The sequence below is a fragment of the Fonsecaea nubica genome, assembly GCF_001646965.1.
Source record: "Fonsecaea nubica strain CBS 269.64 chromosome Unknown Scaff28, whole genome shotgun sequence".
Taxonomy (NCBI): domain Eukaryota; kingdom Fungi; phylum Ascomycota; class Eurotiomycetes; order Chaetothyriales; family Herpotrichiellaceae; genus Fonsecaea; species Fonsecaea nubica.
This window is the reverse complement of record NW_019173701.1, coordinates 224,595-246,360: the sequence shown is the minus strand read 5'-3', so window position 1 is coordinate 246,360 and position 21,766 is coordinate 224,595. Positions and strand designations below refer to the sequence as shown.

The 21,766-nt window shown below is 51.8% G+C and overlaps 6 protein-coding genes across 6 annotated transcripts; 3 read left to right on the top strand and 3 right to left on the bottom strand.

The window, feature by feature from the left end:
- Positions 1 to 4,617: 4,617 nt before the first annotated feature.
- Positions 4,618 to 8,801, bottom strand: AYO20_05079 (hypothetical protein; the record flags this gene model as incomplete). The annotated part of the gene is made up of 3 exons (XM_022643373.1): positions 4,618 to 5,083; positions 7,362 to 8,208; positions 8,273 to 8,801. The coding sequence occupies 3 exons, from the start codon at positions 8,799 to 8,801 to the stop codon at positions 4,618 to 4,620; spliced, it is 1,842 nt and encodes a 613-aa protein (XP_022500710.1).
- A 1,154-nt stretch (positions 8,802 to 9,955) lies between these two features.
- AYO20_05078 (hypothetical protein) lies at positions 9,956 to 10,528 on the top strand (the record flags this gene model as incomplete). Its single annotated transcript, XM_022643372.1, has 1 exon — positions 9,956 to 10,528. The coding sequence occupies one exon, from the start codon at positions 9,956 to 9,958 to the stop codon at positions 10,526 to 10,528; it is 573 nt and encodes a 190-aa protein (XP_022500709.1).
- A 770-nt stretch (positions 10,529 to 11,298) lies between these two features.
- AYO20_05077 (hypothetical protein) lies at positions 11,299 to 12,498 on the bottom strand (the record flags this gene model as incomplete). The annotated part of the gene is made up of 1 exon (XM_022643371.1): positions 11,299 to 12,498. One exon carries the CDS (start codon positions 12,496 to 12,498, stop codon positions 11,299 to 11,301), a length of 1,200 nt encoding a protein of 399 aa, XP_022500708.1.
- Positions 12,499 to 14,088: 1,590 nt separating this feature from the next.
- Positions 14,089 to 17,577, top strand: AYO20_05076 (hypothetical protein; the record flags this gene model as incomplete). Its single annotated transcript, XM_022643370.1, has 1 exon — positions 14,089 to 17,577. The coding sequence occupies one exon, from the start codon at positions 14,089 to 14,091 to the stop codon at positions 17,575 to 17,577; it is 3,489 nt and encodes a 1,162-aa protein (XP_022500707.1).
- A 466-nt stretch (positions 17,578 to 18,043) lies between these two features.
- Positions 18,044 to 19,002, bottom strand: AYO20_05075 (hypothetical protein; the record flags this gene model as incomplete). The annotated part of the gene is made up of 2 exons (XM_022643369.1): positions 18,044 to 18,124; positions 18,205 to 19,002. 2 exons carry the CDS (start codon positions 19,000 to 19,002, stop codon positions 18,044 to 18,046), a joined length of 879 nt encoding a protein of 292 aa, XP_022500706.1.
- Positions 19,003 to 19,862: 860 nt separating this feature from the next.
- Positions 19,863 to 21,389, top strand: AYO20_05074 (hypothetical protein; the record flags this gene model as incomplete). The annotated part of the gene is made up of 2 exons (XM_022643368.1): positions 19,863 to 19,927; positions 19,979 to 21,389. The coding sequence occupies 2 exons, from the start codon at positions 19,863 to 19,865 to the stop codon at positions 21,387 to 21,389; spliced, it is 1,476 nt and encodes a 491-aa protein (XP_022500705.1).
- Between the last annotated feature and the right edge of the window lie 377 nt (positions 21,390 to 21,766).

Below are 21,766 nucleotides of genomic sequence, written 5' to 3'. Positions count from 1 at the left end.
GATCGGGGGGGAGAGGTGGTGAAGGAAAGGTCGATACGGCGACCTTGGGACCATGAGTGTATAACTTTCTCTTCGCTATTCCCTCTGCAGGGGAATGCTTTGAACCAGTAACTACGTTTTCCTGTGAACGCAGCAAACGTGTAAACAGCAGACATGACAGATGTTGGTATGTGATGTTTGGTGTATCTTGTATGGTTGCATACCGCAGCATGTATGTCTGATTGCGGAGCAGCGTCAGCGACTGTATGCGCGAAATTGTTTCAGGCCAGGGTCAAATACAGCGGCAGCGCAAGCTTTGGGAGGCTTTTTTTTCTGAGATAGCAATGAACAACCCACGCAAACGTCCAAAAGAACCATGCAGAAGCCCCGTTGTTCCCCGGTGCACATGTCAAGGCGAGACATGCGCAGATCCCGCCGATCACAGATGATGCTCTGAGTTTAGACCGGCAGCGGGCACCACAGCCGAGAAGGTCGAGATGGTCGAAGTGAGGCTGGTGGGTTCAAGGTTGACGAGGCTTGCGAGGCTGTCCGGGGGAGGGAAAAATCCATCACAGGGATGCGTGTCGACTTGTTTGGACAAATGCCCTGCCGATCGCAGTTACAAAGTCACTGACCTCAAGCCACGGGGTTGTCGACAGTGTGCTTCATCTCACCAACTCATCTGCACGGTATCTATTTTCCTTGTCAACTCCTGTTCCAGTCACCAACGACGGCTTCGCCTGCCGGTTTCAAGAACCGATGAAGGCCACCATTATCTGGTCTTGCTCCTCCTCCTCATCTTCCTTCGTGCCGGTCTTGTCCCATGGCCAGTCGAACGCCAACAACTCACACATTTCGGACATGGCTGCACAAGGAAAGATCTGACACTGGGGGGGTTGACGAACAAAGCAATGAGCTACTATCAAAAGATATGTGCCTCTGCGTCGGAGGGAGGGCAGGTTTTCATGACAAGACAGAACTGCGCCTTCACCGTTCAGGTCGCGGGACTATCAACGCCAATGGCGTGAGCTGACTACCACCTACGGTCGTATTCCTCGCTCCGGCTGTACCTCTTTCTCTCTCTCTGTCTCCCTCTGTCCCCTCTTCTCTCGCGCAGGACACTCCCTTCTCTGTTGCTGGCTTCTTGGGATTCTTGTCCACCGACCCTTGCCTCTTGGTGACCAGGTTGTTGTCTTCTCCCCCACGCCTCGTCTCATTACACTGCCGTCAATCATTTTCCCTCTCGCCATCACGTTGAGCGAATTGTCGCAGGCGAGGCAGTCTCTGGACCAGGCAACAGAGCGTCAGTTCTGCAGCGCCCGGGTACATCCTGTCGAACTTGGGAAAAAAGGACAGGGAAAAGAGTGGTCGCATGGGGACGCAGGCAAAGCCGTGGATCCTTTCGCAAAAAGGGGGGTCCAACTCCGTCTGTAACAGCACAGCCCAAACAAAAACGAGGGATGCCACAGTACTTTGTACCAATATCACAGCATCCTGCTGTGCTTGCTTCATGAATGGTCCCTTTTCCAGCCACTCAGGGTACTTTTAAATGACGGTGAGCTCGGATGATTTCCAACAATGGAACTGCTGAAAAGAAAAAAAGGGTCTCTCCGAGTCTGTCTAATCAGAAGAAAGTGTACGTCTCTCTCTCTCCATGTTCAAAAATCACATCTATTGGAGGAACTTGGTTCCCGCTTACTAGAACGACCCAGAAAGGAACTGCCTCCGGGGCCGGCAACGAATTGAAGCTTCCTATAACGAAATCTCGCAATCGCAATGATGCTCACTGCCTACCCAAGCCAGGTGGAGATCTGGGGGCCCAAAAAAGAGTTGGGAGCGGCACGGCACTAATATTATACAATTCGACCTCCCAATTGAAGGGCAGAGCAGAGCAGCCAAAAATGGCCCGAAAAAGAAAGTCGAAACTCTGTACAGTGAGACATTGCCAATGGGAGGCTCAAAACATGTACCTCCGTTTTTACAGCTCGCAACGGCAAAGACGGAAAGTCAGCCTTCAGAGAAGAGCAACTCGATCACTAACCAGAGACTACACTCGCCCGGCTGCTGAGCACTGGGCAGCTGCCAGCCCATGAGTGGCTTTTCGGATCGACATGAACGCCGCGCACTTTTCTGCCTCGCCTCGAGCTGTAAGAGGACAATTTTGGAGCATCCTCCAGGCTGATCAGCGTAAGAAAAGGGGTGGGATAATGACCCCAAGAAGCGAATTGTCTCACACGTTGGGCGATGGACTTAGTCCTTGATACCATGTAAAGTCTTTGTGCTTTTCTGCCCTTCTTTTCAAATTATGTTCTATTAGCCCTTGTCTTTCTCGCGAGAAAGAGCATCTTTCCCTGCTGGAAAGAGGTTTGACCGGAATGAGGAATCTGTACTTGTTGTCTTTTATGGCTGAGCCTTCAGGACCCAGGCAAACAGACGGGACCATCTCACTAAGTCGAGAAGCTGGGGAGTATTTGAAGGACCAATACCTCGAAACCGCTGAATTCTTCCTTGACAGATTCCTCAAAACGCCCGTGTCCCACTCCCTAAGAAAAGGCCCCCTCATAGGCCATCATTCGACCCTGATTCTCCAAAGGATTCCTGAGGTGGAAAGGAGGGAAACAAATATACGAATGGTAGCGGCCTGGTACCTGCACGCCGCATACTGAGACGGCGTTCGAAGAGAGAAGAGAAAGGGAGAAAATGTACAAAACAAACCATATCAAGACTCAAAAAGGCTGGTCGGTCGGTCGTTTCTGAAAGCAAAACATGGCCTCTTTTAAAACCCCCCAATTTCTTTCGATCCTGGAATCTTCTGACGGGGTCGTGGAAATATGTCGTGGTTGGAAGATGGAAGATGGAAGTTGGAGCTGAATGCTGCTGTCTATACCGAAGGACCCTTTCCCCTCCCTCTGCCTGCCTATCTGAGCTGTTTTGTCCCTCGATAGTTAAAACTATGTATATTATATATTACCTGAAGACTCGGCTTTTTCTATACAGCCAAGTATTTTGTATTTCTGTGTTTTCTCTCCCCCCCTTTTTTTTACCATGTCTGTCTGGGGAGTTGGCATTCTCAACGTCCTGGATATCCTCCTTTTGACCATATTTCAATGACAACATCCCCTTTTTCTCCCTCTTTTGGGTGAATATTTCTCGAGAAAGTGAAGATCTGACGAGACAAAAGCGAGGAAAGGTAGGAGAACAGAACACATATCAGGAGAGAACCCAAAAAGGGGAACTCTACCAGTCAGGCTGAGAAAGAAAAAGACAATTGAAAACCACAAAGATTACAGACTGGCAAGGCTCGCAGACAAAAGAGAAATCGTCTTCACCAGACCATAAAGAAAAAGGCATCGCTGGGCAAGGAAGAGAACATGCGATCGCTCGCTCACTCGCTCACTGGCTGTAACAACGAAATAACAAGACAAAAACTCCCTGCTGTATGTATGGTGGCGAACAGACCAGTCTCCCTTTCCCTCGTTGCTCTTGTGATGGGATTTTTCTGTTCCTCTTTGTGATCATGGGCGTTCTTGTTGTCTAATTCTTCATCTTATTACTCTGCCACCATTTCCCCCCTGTCCTTCGTTGAATCTGCTTTATCGTAGTAGTTGTTTCTCCTTGAAAGCAAGGGCGACCGAAGAGAATGGGACTCGACTCGTGTGTGGACGTGAAGAGGCAGAGGAGGAGAAGGACTACTAGTAGGAGCAGTAGCAGCAGTAGAGCAAAGGGGACGTCTGTTAGTTCGAGGAGCCTGGCTCATGTCGAGAGTTTGTGTCGCCTGGCATAGAAAAGGCATGTATAAGTAGGATTAGGGATCTTGCCCATGTGCCACGGTGTGGATGCCTTGTTTCTTCTGTAGAGGTGAGGAGATAGGGCGAGAGGAAAGGGGACAAGGAGAGAGATAGAGACGAAAGACAAAGCAGTGCCATCGTCCTCTGCAGAAACTTCTCTTCCAGCTCTTAGACTCTTCTTTTCCCTTTCCATTGCACCATTCTATGGTCGTCTTCCAGTGCCGGTTGACTTTAAAGGTCTTGAGATACCAGAGACGAGGCATCGAAGGAGGGGAGGGCTGAATTGACGGTCTAGTAGAGGATTTGTTCAGCTGATTGAGCATAGTGGAACGATGGAGGACTTGAAACTACCGACTGATGTGCTCGCAGCACAAGTAGCATGTAGTAATCTGCTGAGGAGCTCGACTAATCTCACATTGCCCGCAGACAGGTGGTCCTGGACGTCAGAAGTTTCGACCATGGGGGGTGGCCTTTTTGCTGAATAGATTCGGCTCGGGACGACAGCGTGCAAAGACACACTGTCTGTGTCCCTCCTTGGGACCTGGGATGCTGGAATCGTGCAAATGTGAGGTAAAAAAAAGCAGAGAACAAGAGTGCCGATGGATGGGGAGGGGGGAGGATCCCTGGACATGGCCTGCGTCCCAGAGTCGAGTACGAGGTAAGGCCAGCTCGTTTACTTCTACAATCTCGACTCAGTCAACACTAGGAAAGGAGGTTAAAGTGTCTTCAGTCCAGAGGCAAGAACAACAGTAAGATTTGCAAGTCCTCATACCTGTACACATTGCGCAGATTCGAGACATTTCCTCTCGTCCAGGAACTGAACCTCCCCTATCCTCCCTGTGTTCCAACCTCAGGCCCCATTAGTCCACCCCGCCACCTTGTCAACCTCTCCCGACGCAACTAAATCCACTCCTCTCTCGGCCAGAAGCTCAGACGGCGTCTTGTCCATCATTTCTGGCACAAGCTTGAGCAGAACGTGCTCCAAAATAGCATAGATGAGGTACTTGTTCATCTCTGCATCGTCTACCCATCTCAACAGCCTCTCCTCAACCTCTATCCGCATTTCCATCTCCTCATCTTCAGCAGTCCCGGCGTTTTGAACGGCAAAGAATGTCTTGCCCACAGGTTTAGGGATCAGAGAAAGAATGTCAGTGGCGGCCTTTGACCGGATCTTGCGTGCTTCTTCCACGGATGGAGGAGGCGGGGGAGGAGGACCAAGAGTGTTGTTGGGAAATATAAGGGTTCGAATCTGCAGCAACAGAGGTGGTATTAGTGCTGGCGAGAAGAGGCGCGTGGATATTGTGTGATACAGGAACCTGTCCAGATAATATCAAGTTGTCAGTAAAACCCGCTCATCCAAGGTTATCAGTTTCAACTGGAAAAGCAGACAAAGGGCAACATTGCGAGATGTAAAGCAGTCCAAAATGCGCTTCCGCTCATTCAATCAGTTTTGTCGAAGGACTGTTCTCGTCGCCAGTTCAACCTTGTGGCTCGGTGTTGGCTCAACCGTCCTGTTGCACTTTCGCGCTTCACTGAGGCGAGATTTGCGGGAGATCGACACTGTGGATCTCGCGAACCCAAAGCACCACTATCACCACCTCACTGCTGCCCAAGATGCCTCATCGCTGCCCATCACCGCCCATCACTTGATACCCAAACACTTCCAAGATGATCCAAAGTGACCCACGTGACCCAGACCTCGACGTCGTTACGCGACCCTGGGTAGCACAAGGCGGAAGGACTCAGGAGGTGCACCGGCGTGCGCCGAAAACCGCGCCTAGAGCCCGTGGATCGCATGTTGCGAGCATGTGTTCACAGGACTGGCGTTGGCGTGCTTGTTTGCGCACATCAAGCGCCAAAATACACGATGATCCAGGCCCACGGAGAGCATGGTAACTGCCTTGGGGCGAAGGAGCTCAATGCGTCCAGGCGCAGTTCTAGCTCACGGCAAGTCGCAAAAAACGGCTTGAAGCGGTGCGCAACCTTGTGAGCAGAGACTAGTGTTTCTGCAGGCAGTTTGCAACAGCTTCGAATGACCAGGAAGCTAGGATCAAGGGTCGTCAAGTCTTCCAGCCCAAATGATGCAGGACTCAGGGTGTGGTACGAAGTTTCCACCGTCCAAAGCTGACCAGCGAGTGATTTCGAGTCTCGAAGCGCCACTTGCAAAGAAAATTAGGTTGGGGTGGAGTTGCTGGGTGCAGAATATTGCAAAAAGGATGCCCAAGCCGAAGTCGGTAAGTCTAAGGGTCTCTGGGAACTGGAAACCGCAGACTAGTTTCCCGTCGAGGTTCGCTCGAGGGGGTCACACAAGAACGCATGCGAACCGTTGACGATTGCAGGCAGGCCCGACAAAATCGAGTGACAGATAACGGATATCCGTGGGAGGATGGGCTGACAAGTCTGACCTGTAGGGTTCTAACACTGCTGTGACGTAAAAATAATATGGTTTCGAAGGGACCATTATCGCAGTGCCTGATGAATTCGATTGTCCCTCGGCACGTGCCGAAGGAAGCCGACGACTACCGTTGAAGAAAGTGGGAGGCCGGACTTTATCGAACAGGCATTCCATTGTGGAATGGAAAAGCGCCACGGGGAGGCCAATCGGGGGCGCAAAAAGGCACCCTTTTCCAAAATGCCAGAGGCGGGAGGCGTTTCATTGGTAAGCGACTTCAAAAATGGCTCTTTCTGGTGAGATTTTGCCTTGGTCAAGTCGAGAACATCTGCTTCGGGGGCCCGTCTGCTGATTCAGAGTCGAGACTAGCGATTTAAGAAGTTGCATCGGTAGCAATTGGTCGAGATTGGGGGTTCGTCTGGCTGGCAGCATAATTGCAGATATCCGGAAGGGCAAGTCGACGGAGACATGAGGGAAGAAGGGCGGGGCCGATCCATGTCGCCCTCCCTGTTTGAAAATTGGCACCATTTTGCCAGGGAAGCGAAGAAAACCCAAGAATTCTGGGGACGCAATTGGCTGCATCAACTGATCTTTTTGCTTTTTTCGGCCGTCTGCCCCGAGGTGGTCGCTTGGTGAAGATCGTCACGATGGTCGATCGTTCAAGATAGCTTCGTCGACATGGCGTTGACGTACAGTTGGTCGACGAGCACGAGCGGGCGAACTCCACCAGCAAAGAAAGAGAGCAGCCAGGGGGCATGACCACCAGACCAACATCACCAGGGAGAAACAAACCAGTTGAATCCGGTAAGGCGTGATAGAGCAACTCCGTCCAATGAGAGCGCGTAATGAGCAGTATGACAGTACACACAGTACACAAGCGTGACCGTCATTACTTGTAACAGCGGGGGATTGGCTGGATCCCGGTATCATCTCGCGATCCACACCCTCCTGATTCAAACAGGTGGATGACGAACAAGAGGATTGTATCCCACACACGCTGATACCAAGGACCCATTGGCTCGCAATCACTCTGATCCCATCATATGACCAGACCTTCATGCAATCGTCCCAAGATAAAAAAAGAACCAGAGGGTTACCGAAACTCCCGTGGTGAGACAGATAGGGCAATAGGGAAGAATGGATTCAAAAAGACGGGCGAGGCTGAGGGTCTGTGGCAGAACAAGGAGAGTTGTGGCACTTACTTGTCCAGCGTGGAGTTGGCAGCACCATACCTGCCCGGCCCTGTGGTTAGCATGTGCTGCCAGAACCCCAATGAGCCAGCCAGCCAAGGCATGCGGATGGTCAAATCGAGCATGCTAGAGATGCAGGAGAAGACTCTGTAATTGATCACAGCGCGGGGGGGTCGATGATCGGGCCCCGATACTTGCCGTGTCGACGGGGTGGACAACTGCTCCTTGGATGGCGTCGTTGTGGAGCCGGCAAGAAGATGCTGCTGATGGCGGGTTCTCCGGGGTAGATGGTGGGCAAAAGCCAGGCCGACAAGGATGAACCGCGTCAACTGGTATGCCATGAAGGCGTACTGAAGCAGTCTCCAAAACCACGCACTAACAGATGATTGGTGCCGGTCCGACGAATAACTCTCTTGAGTGGCAGTATTGGAACTTAATAGGCCAAACTGCTCCAGCCGGCTTTGGCGGCCGTCTGGCTGAAGGATTTCCTGATCATCGACGGCATTGGCACGAGACGCAAGTGTAGGAGGCGATGTCACTATCTCCACCACTTTTGAGACAGTCCCGTGCAGGAACCACGGCTCACAAACTTTCTGCGCCACTGCCTGTCCGAGGATGAGTTCGGAGATGATATCGCTCACCAATGTTCTGAGACAAGCATTTGCCAGGTCTTCGGTTGGTAGGAGAACCGCCAGTGCCCCTTGAACGAGCAGCTGTCGGTAGGCAGACTCGTAGGCTTGTTGTTGCTCCGGTGGGAGAGAAGGGTCGAGGGCTGGATGTGGGTTCAGGGCGTGATAGATTCGTCGGGGATTTTCACCGTATTGCAGAGCAGCTTGAGCAGTAGTGGCCGTCCTGTAGGCTGACAGAGGGATATGGTCAATATCGGAACGACGTAACTTGACTTTTCATGCCCTTCTACTCACCAGCAATGTGTCTCTCAACCAACACAGGTAACTCGTCCAGTATCAACTCCGTGACATCCACCTGCCGTATCCTCTGTTCCAGTGCGCGACTGCAATGGGCAATAATCTGAATGACCTCATCCACGAATGTGCGGTCTGGCGTGATCTTGGAGTACCACGAGTTGACAAAGTCCTTGATGATTATGGCAACGACTGCATACAGCTGCACATCTACCTCGTTGGAACTGGTAAGTGGCGGTAAGACCCCTTCAATTGGCGCCGGTGACACCTTCCGATCTGCTCCATGGCTCCCATCTGCCACCAAAGTCCGTCTGATCAGGGATAGGGTCGCTCTCTCCGAGGTAGGGTCCGGGGCCGCAGCATCCTGTCGGGCTCTGGCAATGGGTTGAGGTCGAGAGGCAGGTCGAGGGCCCGGGGAGGCCTTGCTGTCAGCCGCAACGGTCAGCTGAGAAGACTGAGCGGTGGAGGAGGCCTTGGTCGCTATGGTCGGGAAGGGCAGTCTTGGAGGAGAGGAACTTGAGGTGGTCATGTCAGAACCATGGTGTGGAGGAGCATTGCGCAGGTCTTTGTAGTCCACTGCTCAGTGATGTTCCCGCGGGCCACGCTGGCAATGCAGGGGCCGGTCGAGGTTCGCTCACCGGTTTAGATGACTGAAGGGGTGTCGAGAGGATGTGTCAACGTATGATTGGCGGATGGAGAATTGTCAAGGCTGCGAACGAGAAGGAGGTGGACGAGTAAAAGTGGGAGACAGATTGGAGGGACGGATGCGGGAAAATATCGGGAGACCTTCCTCTTTCGGCCCTATATCAATTAGGGTGCCAGCGAGGTCAAATGTGCGCCGCAGATCCAGTCAAGGCAATCACTTTTAGACAATTGGTCTCTTGTCCCACGTCTTAGGATGGGTGAGGAGATGGCTTTTCCCTACAGAGTGCCCGTCTGGCTCGACTGTGATCCCGGTAGGTTAACATCAACCCCTCAGCCAAACCCCCTTTGACTCATGGCCTCGCACAGGTCATGACGTGAGTTATCTTGATGCATCCCTCTTCATGTGAAATGCCTCGACACTCATGGGTTCTGCTGCTCATCAGGATGCCTGTGCTCTCCTCCTTGCGGCTTATCACCCATCCCTCAACCTTCTTGGGGTTAGCACCGTGCATGGCAATGCGCCTCTATCAAAATGTACATACAATGCCCTGAGTGTACTCGAAGCGATTGGGAAACCTGAAGTCCACGTTTTCCCGGGCTCGCCGCATCCATTCTGCCGTATCGTTCATACCGCTCCTGATATCCATGGCGCAAGCGGGTTGGGAGGGACAGATCTGCTCCCCGAGCCCACCCGTTCCGCATTGACACACTGCAATGCCATCCTGGAAATGCGCAGCGCACTGCTGTCTCAACCCAGAGGCACGCCGTATCTTGTTGCAACCGGTCCATTGACGAACGTCGCTCTGCTCTTCGCCCTTTTCCCAGACGTTGCGGAACACATTGCGGGCTTGTCCATAATGGGGGGAGCGATCGGCTCAGATTTCACTCACGTCTCGGTATGTCCCTCTTTCCTTGGGCCGCTGTTGTCAACGACTGAGAATCCCTTATATCGCACACCGCCTGAGGCTTGTGAAACCGGGCCTGTTTGGCCTAGACGCCTCTTCGGAAACAGCGCTGACATCAGGATCTACACCAAAGATGGGCCAACCTTACCAAGATAACAACGGCACCACCCACGCTAGAAGTGGAAACCGCACACCTTTTGCGGAGTTCAACATTTGGGCCGACCCGGAATCTGCACGGTCAGTCTTTCAAAACCCCCTCTTGAAAGCAAAGACGACTCTTATTCCCCTGGATGTGACCCATCAAGCCTACGCAACGCCTGAAGTACAGCATATACTGTTGAATGGGATAAATGGCCCGACCAGGCTGAGGACAATGTTTAACGAACTGCTCATGTTCTTTGCACATAAATATGCTGAGGTGTTTGGGCTCAACGAGGGACCCCCTCTACACGATCCGCTCGCAGTGGCGGTGTTGTTGGGCAACTATCCAGATGCCGGAGTCAGAATCAACTTTGATGACAATGGTGGCGAGAGATGGGATGTCGATGTTGTCTTGGAAGGAGAGCAGATTGGAAGGACAGTGATAACAAAGGCAATGAATGGGCAAGGTGTGAAAATTCCGAGGACACTAGATATAACCAAGTTTTGGCAGACGTTAGAGGAATGTTTGGCTAGCGCCGACAAGGTCACAGGGTACAGGAAATGAATGGTCCATAGATGATTCTCGGAGGTTGCCCGGAATCAGATAGATGAGATACACAGCACTTTGAAGACGAATAGAGAAAACTGGGTTGAGAAGCTTGTGAAAGACGTTTCCATTCTTCGAAAATCTGGTCACTGATTTGTGTTTCGGTGATAGTTTTTCAGCAATGCACAGAGGGTGGCAACATCAGGCAGCCCCCACAGCATAACCATGCCTGTTGGGGCCAATGGAGGTATTCGACTTCAGCGGCTTGAACCAGGTATGCAAGTAAATAGGAACTGCGATCTCTGCACCTGTTGTCGATTTGGTAGCACTCCTGACCACCTTCGCCTTTGTGGCCCTAGGACGCTGAGAGTTGGCAGAGCTTCCCGCCTTTGCCAGCCCGCTAGATTCTGGCCCAGGGAGAGAACGATCCTTGCAGGAAGGGCTTCATTGGCCTGGCGGTCCTGCCGCTTGCAGGTTGATTTCAAAGGCAACATCATGTAGGAGGTTTGGATTATCTCTCGGTAAGGCGATACTGCTCAAGTTCTGTTGGGGAAGCAGTCGGCACAAGTTGAGACAATATGTCTTGAGATCACAAGTCTGAAAAGTCACAACAAAAGTGGTTGCACTTTTCGCCAGAGCGGAAACTGGGCTCTCCGTGTTCGTCTTAGGGTAGTGGCAGTCGTCCATTTAATCCCCTAGCCGAAGCCAGTGTTATGCGGAAAGGTGTTGACTGCCTTTCTCTACCAACAAAGATTGTAATTTGTCGTAGAATCTTTGCAATCCAAAACTCATCGGATCTGGTGGTCAGGCAGGCCACAGCTCCAGTCACCATCGCCAGTGTTCTTCGTCCAGTTACCCAGGGTATCCGTGACACATTCCTTAGCAATTCGGTGAGGGATTCTCAGTGCTGACAATTTAGCCTCTTGATATGTTGTTGCGGAAAGCGTCTTCTGAATCGTTGTGTTACAGCCAGTGCTCTCCTGATCAAGCTCGCCGCTTGGGTCATCGACGATATCAAGATTTTCGAGGCGTCCGCTGAGCCTTGCGCCAACGGCCCATAGCTCCTTTCTGGAGACAATACTGGCTTTGGTCGACCTCTCGTCCCATTGCCTGTAACCCTGCTTCACGCCATTGATGAGGACTTCAACCACATCCCGTCTGTTGATGTCAGCCGCATGTACCCATATGGCCGAAACGTTGCTCGTTTTGCATTTCGCCTGTGTCGAGTCGACAGAACTTTGCGGTCGTCTTTCAAAGGCGAAGCGGCCGAAGTCCACAGGTAAAGGTGCAACTGTGAAGAAGTTCCCAGCTTCGCGAAGCGGCGACAAGCGTCCTCCTGACCCAAATGCGCGCTGATATCCTCCGGGGTGGTATTTGTCGGCGTACACCACAACAGTTTTCACGTAGGCATTTGGAGTCTTCTCTACAAAAAGGTCAGCTGGGAAGGACAAGAGACTAGTGAATTGTTTGATAGCTATTTTGTCTGTGCAGGATTTGGAACCACTTTGCTCGGCGTCTCCCCGAGCGGGTTTTCGACGGACATGACCTAGCAGAGAGAAATAGCCTCGACCTTGCAGCAAAGTGGAAATATTGCTGTCAACTGGCCAAGGCTTCGTGTTGCCGGAAGGAAGAGAGTCCATCAAAATCTCCATCGATGCATCACCGCACGGCGCCTCGGTGGAAAAGAAGTGGATGGTCACATGGTCTTTTAATCTGAATGGGCAACCCGAAGCTTTTCCAGTCTCGTCTCGGTGGGAGATGTCCAGGTACGGCGACGTATAAGTTGGATCACGGAGAATTGCTTCGACTTCAGAAAGTATCCATCGATTGAATCCGCGCAATGCCAGGATCTCCGCATGCGAATCATGGACCACGAGACCCTTACATCTGGGTAAGGCCGAAGCCGGCAGGCACTTGGTACCTGTCGCCAGTGAGACACAGGCTAGAGGCGCATCGTGTCCTTCTTGTGCCAGAATCACTGCCGACATTGGTGTCCATTCGGTAGTGCCATCTGGTAAGGTGCGTGGTTTACATTTTGGAGGCAGGGAGTTGAAGGTTAATAGCGCGAGCTGTGCCACGCGTTCAGCTAGGGATGCCATAGGAGAGTGGTCGTTGGGTGATGAAGGTAGAAGTTGCTTCCCTGGAGTCGCGATCTCTCCATGGCTGTCTGGCCGTAGACAAGGAATTATAAGGAGGGTAACGTCGAGAACGTCTACTGCGAAGTAAGGGAAAGGAAGATTCAGCCCTGCAGCCCTGCAGCCCAAAGGCTGAAGAAGTCGTCACGTGGGTAACCACATCACGTGGACCTGTTTGGAAACCTGGTTGTGCACTCCATCATCGTCGTGTTCCGGGGGGCTGATGTCGTCGCCCTCATCGCCATTTTGCTTCTCATCAGGAATTCGATCAGTGGTGGCTTCAAGGTCACAGTCACCTCGTATTTCTTTATTCAGAGCTCAATTTTGATTCGGTGGTATTGGAAGTCGATCTTGTCATTGCGTCAGGAAAACCATCCACAGTCGACAGCGCCATTTTACTCCATCAACGCCCATCTCTTGGTTGCCCCGTCGTCGCCTCTTAAATATTCTCCCACACACTTCGTCCCGGTTTGTGGATGGCCATCTTCGTTCCCAAACGAGTCAACAACTGGCACCGGGCAATCGCCGCCAGCGCCGAGCTTCAACCTGGAACCCACTGTCAAAGGTTATTTTAGCCTATTCCATTCGACTCGCAACCCTCGATCCCTTCGTATCTACCCCGAAGGCTCGACCTCTTCGCCTACACGAAACGCGTGCCCTCAGTCTCATCCCCAGCATTACTCTCGTCCTCGACCAGTCATTGTCCTCCTATTCCTCCTTATCCTCTCTCCAGATTCTCACCAGCTCAGCAACGCCCTAAATGACTCTCGTTCTTGGGGGATAAGAAACCACTGAAACAGAGAAACATTCACCTGGGTGGCAAAGCAGCTATTCTATCATCGTCGTCACCATAATTACCAGATTTTCAGGTTCTAGACCTTCCTCTGCCATCTGGACAATACGCTCCCCCGATCTACACAGTACAGATTCAGCAGTTAAGGGTTCCCCTTTGCAATTTAAAAGAAACAAAAGATACTACCCCGGTTCGCATTTCCCCCCATCTTGGGGAGACGCCACAGGCCAATCCACAATTCGACCGCTTACCCGCTTCTCACTTTCCCACATTTTCTCACCCGGTCGGACCTCGTGCCATCAAACTACCTACTTCTCACTGTCTTACGAACAACCCCCTTCTTCAGCCTTGTCCTTTTGAGTTACATACCATGTGTTCATGCAACATAGCCTGAGATTCGTCTATTGTCGCCTGGAAACTCTGATATTCCATCTGTCTGGTCCCACATTGTTTTGGAACCTCGGCTCCTTTCGCTTCCGCCAGGCTGACAATGTGGTACTCTTGAAGCTTTTATCTCGACTCGAGGACATGCCGTCGGCTAGCATATATTTCTTCTCCACCTCCTCTACATTATGACAAGCTCATCAAAGCAATCTGGCCAGCCTCGAGGGGAAAAACGGAGTAGTTTGCTCTCGAGTTCAGGCTATATCATGTCCGATGCACGCAACCCCCGCATCGACAATCTCCCTCAACCTCCGTCCAACACATCTGCCTTCGACACCTCATCTCCTGGTTCCATCGATTTCAATTTTCCGTTTGGCGGTAGTCCTCATGGTAGCAGCAACAGTGGTATTGATGCCCCGCCAGATATCCGTTTGAGCCACGGTCAAGGCTTTCCGGGTCGGGGCTCAATAGTGGGTTATTCCTCAAGCAAAATTCCTAGCCCTCAACATCGCGCCTCTCTCGCAAGTATTGACTCCGCCTTCGATCATGATCTTTTTGGCGCTGCTGCTCTGAGTCAGTGGGCTCCCGGGACTGGCAAGCAGCCGCCGAGTAATGCAGACTCATCACCGAGAAAAGCACCGAGTACCAATGAACAAGAAAACAAAAAGGTGCAAGGCGACGAGGAAAAGCCGCCAGCATGGAGCGAGCTCAAGACAAAAGCAGGCAAAGAGAGGAAGCGTCTCCCTCTTGCTTGTATTGCTTGCCGTCGAAAGAAGATTCGATGTTCCGGTGAGAAGCCGGCTTGCAAGCATTGTCTACGTGCTCGCATACCTTGCGTCTATAAAGTTACCACCAGAAAAGCTGCACCTCGAACGGATTATATGGCCATGCTGGACAAGCGCCTGAAAAGAATGGAAGACCGGGTAATCCGAGTCATTCCAAAGGACGAACTTCCCGATTTGGGCGCCACTGGCCGTGGCTCGGTTCGGCCACCTCTGCCGGGCCAGGCACTGAAAAAGGAGAAAGACCAACCCAAGAAACGCTCCGCCGATGAAGCGTTTACACAAGAGCTCAATGACTGGAGAAGTTCTCGGGAGAAAACTACTTTGCTCGATCCGACGGCTGGCCTCCGTAAACAGCGCGACGGCGAGAACAAGCTCTTTATTGAGGGCTCCGAGTCTCTCCCACCGCAACACATCCAAGAACATCTTGCGGAAGTTTTTTTCGACTGTGTTTATGGCCAATCTTACCTCCTTTTGCACAAGCCCAGCTTCATGCGCAAACTAAAGGCTGGCACGATCCCACCAGTTCTCATCTTGGCTGTATGTGCGATCTCTGCACGTTTCTCAACACACCCGCAAGTTTCCACTGAGCCGGCGTTTCTCCGTGGTGAGCAATGGGCAACCCCCGCTAGGCGCATTGTAGAGAAGCGTCACTACGAGCCCAATATCACCATTCTCACAGCCATGCTTATGTTGGGTCTACACTACTTTGGAACCTGTGAGGGTGGGCTGTCGTGGTCGTTTGGTGGCCAAGCAATGCGAATGGGCTATGCTTTACAATTGCATCGTGAACTCGACCACGATCCCCTGGGTCGAAACCAGATTGCCAACTCAAATGAGAACAAGAAAGGGCCCAAACCACCTGAGCTCTCTTTTACAGATCGAGAGATTCGCCGTCGAACAATGTGGGCCTGTTACCTGATGGACACCTTCAACTCGTCCGGCACCGAGCGCCCTTCCTTTCTCAATGAAGACTATTACCAAATTCAGTTGCCGATCAAAGAATCGCATTTCCAGATGGAGGTACCTGGGTCTACGGAAGATTTATATGGAAACGTGCCAATGTCCAACAGTAAATCGTCGCTCGACAACAATACAGGGGATGTCACTGCAGAGGCGAAAGCAAATATGGGAGTCGCTGCTTACATTGTTCGTGCCGTCGTCCTCTGGAAACGCATCGTCAAATATCTCAATCTAGGAGGCAAGGAAAAGGATCCACACCCGATATGGGATCCTTTATCCCAATTTGCAACCCTACAACGCCAGATATCCCAATTAAAGGCCTCGCTTCCGGACGACATAACCTACACACCGGAAAACTTTGCCATCCATATCTCTGAACGTTTGGCGAATCAGTATCTCTTTCTCCATATCGTCCTGGCGCAAACTTCCCTCTTTCTGCACCGCTTTGCTATACCCACACAACCCAGCCACAGACCCCATCACCATTACTACACCCAACAAGGTATGCCTAAAGCCTTCCTCACAGCATCCGCCAATATCGTCCTCGAATCCGCCTCGCTCATCAGCAAACTCATCGCCGATTCGACAGGTCATACCTTGACCGTTCCTTTCGCGGGGTATTGTGCCTATGCTGCCGCAACAGTACATGTCTGGGGAATATTTTCCAAGAACTCTGCTCTCGAGCAGCAGAGCAAGGAGAATTTACGGCACAACTATAAGTACCTAACCAGGATGAAGCGGTATTGGGGGATGTTTCATTATATGGCTGAGTCGGTTAAGGATATCTATCGCGCCTTTGCTGACGCCACACTTCGCCACGCCCATGGTCGACCGGGATCAAATGGAATACCCGGTTCTGGGATGAGCTTCTTGCGTAGACATTCCTCTGCCACAGGAGGCAGCGGAACGCAGACGCCCATGGAATTGGATGCCACCGCGGCGCTAACGTCCAATACCAACCCACCCTCTCGCTCTGAAACTCCAGCAGATCCGAACAGACCGAAATCAGAACAAGACAAATCCAAAACCATGTTTCAATATGGCGATTGGTTTGACAAGTACCCTCACGGGGTCTCCGAAAGTGAGTGGGAGAAGTCCCATTTGGAGTACCGCACCGAACACGCCCAGGGCGGCGCCGAGGCAGTCATGTCTCAGAGAAGTGACCTACAGTCAGTGGAAGAGTTTTTTGCGAGTCTGAGTCCGCCTTCCAAGGCTGAGGATGGAAGCGGTGGCTTGGCCGGACGGGGAAAGAAGATTCCGAGAAGGAGAGGGAAAAGTGTCGCTGAGAACAAGAAGGCGGAAAAAGAAGAGAAGGGAGAAAGGGGCAAGAGCAACAACACGTCGAGTTCTGCTGCTGGAGCTGGCCAGTCGAATACTGGGCAAGACCTGCAAAGACGCCAATCCATGTCCCAACAATCAGTCGGACAGAATCTTCCAACCACCAGCGCTGATCTCAGCTTGAACCTCAACGTCAATCAACCATTTGATCTCGCGAGCTTCGATATAACATCTCCGTCACTGTACCAGAACGCCCAATTCCCAGACCCTTACACCTATGGTGGTTCACCAACATCGCCGCACTACAACAACCTCCATTTCATATCCACCTTGCCGGCTATCGATAGACAAATGGTGTTTGGCGCTGCATACGCTGGGATGGACCCTACAGGTACCAGCAACACTGGCGGCAACCCAACCACTTCCTCGGCCCTCAATAATCTCAACTCGCCCTCTGTAGGGAACTATGCGAGCACAAATCCCTGGGATCAACTCGATTTGACAACGTATGGATTTAATGATCCTTTCGCGGGTGGAGGGACTAATGGGCTGGACACAAGCTCCTCGGCGTGGCTGTTACCGTTTAATATCGAACCGCCGAACTTTGGAGGCAGTGGCATGGAGGAATTCGGCAGCACCGCGTTGGACGGGATGGATTTGAGCGATCTCGGTCAAGGAGGAGATGACGTTGGTGGACAGTTTGGTGGAGAGCAAAATTCGGGCAATACGTGAATCCCGGTGCCTTTTGGACCACGAAGCACTCCAGGAGAAGACTGGCCCAATGGTGATGATATGGAGTGATCAAACCGGGACTTTTCTTCCGTGAATGTGGTACCAAAAAGTTCGATTTGCCTAATGTGAGGGTTCGTCTTTACGTAGCCAGGGAGCCTCGGCAGTAAATGTTCGCCGCGAGTCTCAGATGCGTTGGTTTGATGTCGTGGGAGGGGCAATTGACACGATTCGCTTCGTGGCATTGCTCAATCATCCCACTCTTCGTCGAGTTGGTCAATCAATCTATTTTCGTCATCCGGAGTGCGGCCTCGTCCATGTCGTTCATCAGTGCCCACACGATGGTAGCCACGTCGTCCAGCGAATAATTGAGTGACACCTCCCGGCATCCTCTGCGTACAAGAGGAAAACAGGATAACAAACATATCCTATATGTGTAATCGAGAAATTTGAGGTTAGCCGTGGGTCGTCAAGCCAGGTCCGACTTCCAATCGTAATCTCTTCCAGCTGACGCATAGCGCTTCCGGCGTGGGCCCCCGGAACAGGGCCTCTGTAGATATCACAGTGTGTAAGGGAACATGACCCGACCCAATATGAACAAGGAGATACCAATGAAGGGGAAACACATACCGAAAAGAAACCAAAGATACCCGCCCACATGGCATAGTTGGGTAGCTGCCTCCAGCCTCTTTGATGCAGAACATTACGCTGATAAACGATACCTCCAATGAGATAGACCAGCAGGGCAATACCGGCAATCAGGCCAAAGACTGCGCCGGGACCGAGTGTACCCTTTTCTCCGGACTGTGTAGTGCCGCCACACGCCCAGCGGGATCGAACTTCGAATACATAGGTGCAGTGGTCTGGAGAGCCCAGAAAGGAGACAGCAGGGCGAGTCGAGAGCAGTGGGGATGTATCGCAGATGAAGGACAGAAGGGTGGATTTGCGCCGGTTGTTGACTTTGTCTGCGACGAGGCCCTCGATGGGAGTGCCGTCCTCATCAAGGTCGGGACAGGGCGAGCCCATGGTGTAGTTGAGGATTAGCTTCTTGCCGCGGAAGAGAAGCTGATCGTTCTGTTGGCCAATGCTGTAGATATCACCGCGGGTGTCTTTGTAGAAGGCCGAGATATTTTTCAGTTTGCTGGTAGGTATTCCCTCGACATCTTCCAACTGCTCAACGACCGGCCCGCAGAAATTCATGGTGAAATTTGCGGGATAGTCATATCCTTTTGAATGGTACGATTCATTGCTGGCGACTTGGTATTTCGTGCCCTCGAGGGTCAATTGTAGAGGGTGGAGATCGAAGAATGAGCCGGTCGAAGCGGAGTGAATGGTACATGGTTTCGGTGGGGGTTTCGCGTCGGTCGCGGCGAGACTTGAGGGTAATGATGACAACAGGACGAGGAAGAACGATGTTGAGAGGTACATGGCTGGTTGCTGGTACTGGAAATTTGGGAGTGAGGTCTGTCAAGAAGCTGCTCCTACAGTATCCTTGCGAGATGGAAAAAAAAACCGGTGAGCTGAAAGTGGTCCAAACGTCGGCGCAATACAAGCGAATGCTGCGCCCGGTGGTAAAACAGTGTAGGCTGATTGTGTGTTGAAAGGAAGAGTGAATGAGAGAAAGGGAGAATTTCACAAAGGCAGCCTACGTGTACAAGTTTCACAATAAAATGCTTGTAGGAGTACAGCGACGACAGGCGGATGAGGGTGCGGTGTTAAGGGAGAGTGGCAGAATAGCACCAGTAATAGGGGAGCAAGGGAGCAAGGGAGTAACAGTCGCAGGAAATGCGTGTGCCTGCGGATCCTCGGGGTTGGTCAAAGATGCCACGGATAAGGCCTCAGGCAGGTTGGCAGACAATGGCACACAATTATTTCGAGATTTCACCACATGCTTCCAATCTGTGGTTTACTACTGGGATTACCGAGTACTGTACACGCTGTACCCATCAGAAAATCCTCCGAGACGAACTCGTATCTGAAGCTTTTGGTCTTGAGTTGGCGCGACACGCAACACGCAACATGCAACGCGATGCATCCACATCCACAACTGCGCCCTGAATGGTGATGATGATCTCATTCGGCTGCTTGACATGCCGGTGGCTTGACTTTTTCTTTGGCTTCGCTCTCGTTTGCATTGACTTTCCATAACTGCGGACATAGAAATGACACTCGTTTGCCTTCATTTGTCGCTATCTCACTCTCTTTGAACCTCCCGTCTGTGTTTCTACACTCTCCTTTGTCGACTCCATTGGTACTCGCTTCGTAAAAGCTACCCGATAATTGGCAAAATGACAGTGAAACCAAGGACAGAGAAAGCTTCAGAGGAGAAGCATGGCTATGAATTTGGTGGCCCGTAAGTCGATACACTCCGTTGCCCAATATCTCCATACTGATGCCGCAGCAGACTGGGAGCTGCTGGCATAGTGTTCGGCTTGCCCATCCTCGTCTATACCACCATCTTCCTGTGCAACGACGTCTCAGGCTGCCCTGCGCCTGCACTGCTGGACCCACGAACTTTAACCCTGGAGAAATTGAAGAAACAGACGCCATGGCCGGAGGATGGACTCTTGGGCCTGTTCGATCTGAACGTCATTCTGTGGGTGCTGGCATACTATGCTCTGAGTCTAGCTCTGCAATTGTTTCTGCCCGGTCAAGAGGTCGATGGTACAACATTGGGCACGGGAGGAAGACATCACTACAAATTCAACTCCTTCAACTCGGCGGTCCTCACCCTTGCTGGTCTCGCCGTGGGCACCGCTCTTCAAGGAACCGACTTTGCAGTCTGGAACTTCATCTGGGACAATCTCCCCCAAGTGGTTACCGCGAATCTCCTCATTTCCTATGCCCAGGCAATCTATGTCTATCTGGCTTCCTTCAGCATTCCTCACCCAGGTAAACCAAATCCGGAGAATAGGGAGCTTGCCAAGGGAGGCCATACTGGGAACATGCTATACGACTTCTTCATTGGGCGTGAGCTGAATCCACGTGTCGCCGTTCCGCGTTGGATCCCCATCGCAGGTGGTCAAGTGATCGATATCAAGGTCTTCAACGAGCTGAGACCAGGTCTGCTAGGATGGATCATTCTCGACCTCGCGTTCATTGTGCATCAGTACAAGGTTCATGGTTTTGTTAGTGACTCTATCATTCTGGTCACTCTTTTCCAATCGCTCTATGTCCTCGATTCACTCTACATGGAATCGGCAATTCTCACCACCATGGATGTGACCACCGATGGTTTCGGGTTCATGCTCGCTTTCGGTGACCTGGCTTGGGTTCCATTCATTTACAGCCTACAAGCACGGTATCTGGCGGTATATCCCTTGACCCTGGGCATCAGCGGCATCGCTGGCGTGCTGGGCGTGCAAGGCTTAGGATACTACATCTTCCGAGGGGCAAACAACGAGAAGAACCGATTCCGAACAAATCCCAACGATCCTCGAGTATCACACCTTGAAACCATAACCACCGAGTCTGGCTCCAAACTTCTCGTCTCTGGTTGGTGGGGTTACGCGCGACATATCAACTATCTTGGTGACTGGACGATGTCCTGGAGCTACTCTCTCCCTACTGGGATTGCAGGATACATCATCAACAAGTACCAAAATCCTGTTACCGGTCATGTAACTAGAGAGGTGGTGCAAGGAGATGCTCGTGGTTGGGGGATGATTTTTACCTATTTCTATGTCTTGTATTTTGCTGTGCTGCTCGTGCATAGAGAAATGAGGGATGAAGAGAAGTGCCGGAGGAAGTATGGAAAAGACTGGGAGCGCTACTGCAAGCGCGTCAGATGGAGGATCATTCCAGGCATCTACTAGAGAGACGCGAAGACGGACTCAATCTTGCAAAACGTCTTTCATTCAGTCTTCAGTCCGCTCACGCTCACCACTCACCAACTACCTTTTTTCGTTTATCCCTGTCAGCTTCATCTTCTCCAGCAATCTCGGCTGCGGACAACTCCAGTTGCACCCGAGATGAGCATCCATACATATGGACAAGCGACATCCTGTTGGAGAAGCATGTTCTTGGCCCCTACTGATCGATACAGCCCAGCAGAACAAATGCCTAAGACAAGGCTGAGACACTTCCCCGACTTACAGCTGGCTTGGTCTCAGACCCAGAGGTAGCCAGCTTGCCGAGCTTGCCCCAACTTGCCTCTCGTATCCTAGGGTCAGGAGGGCCTTCAACCTTGCAT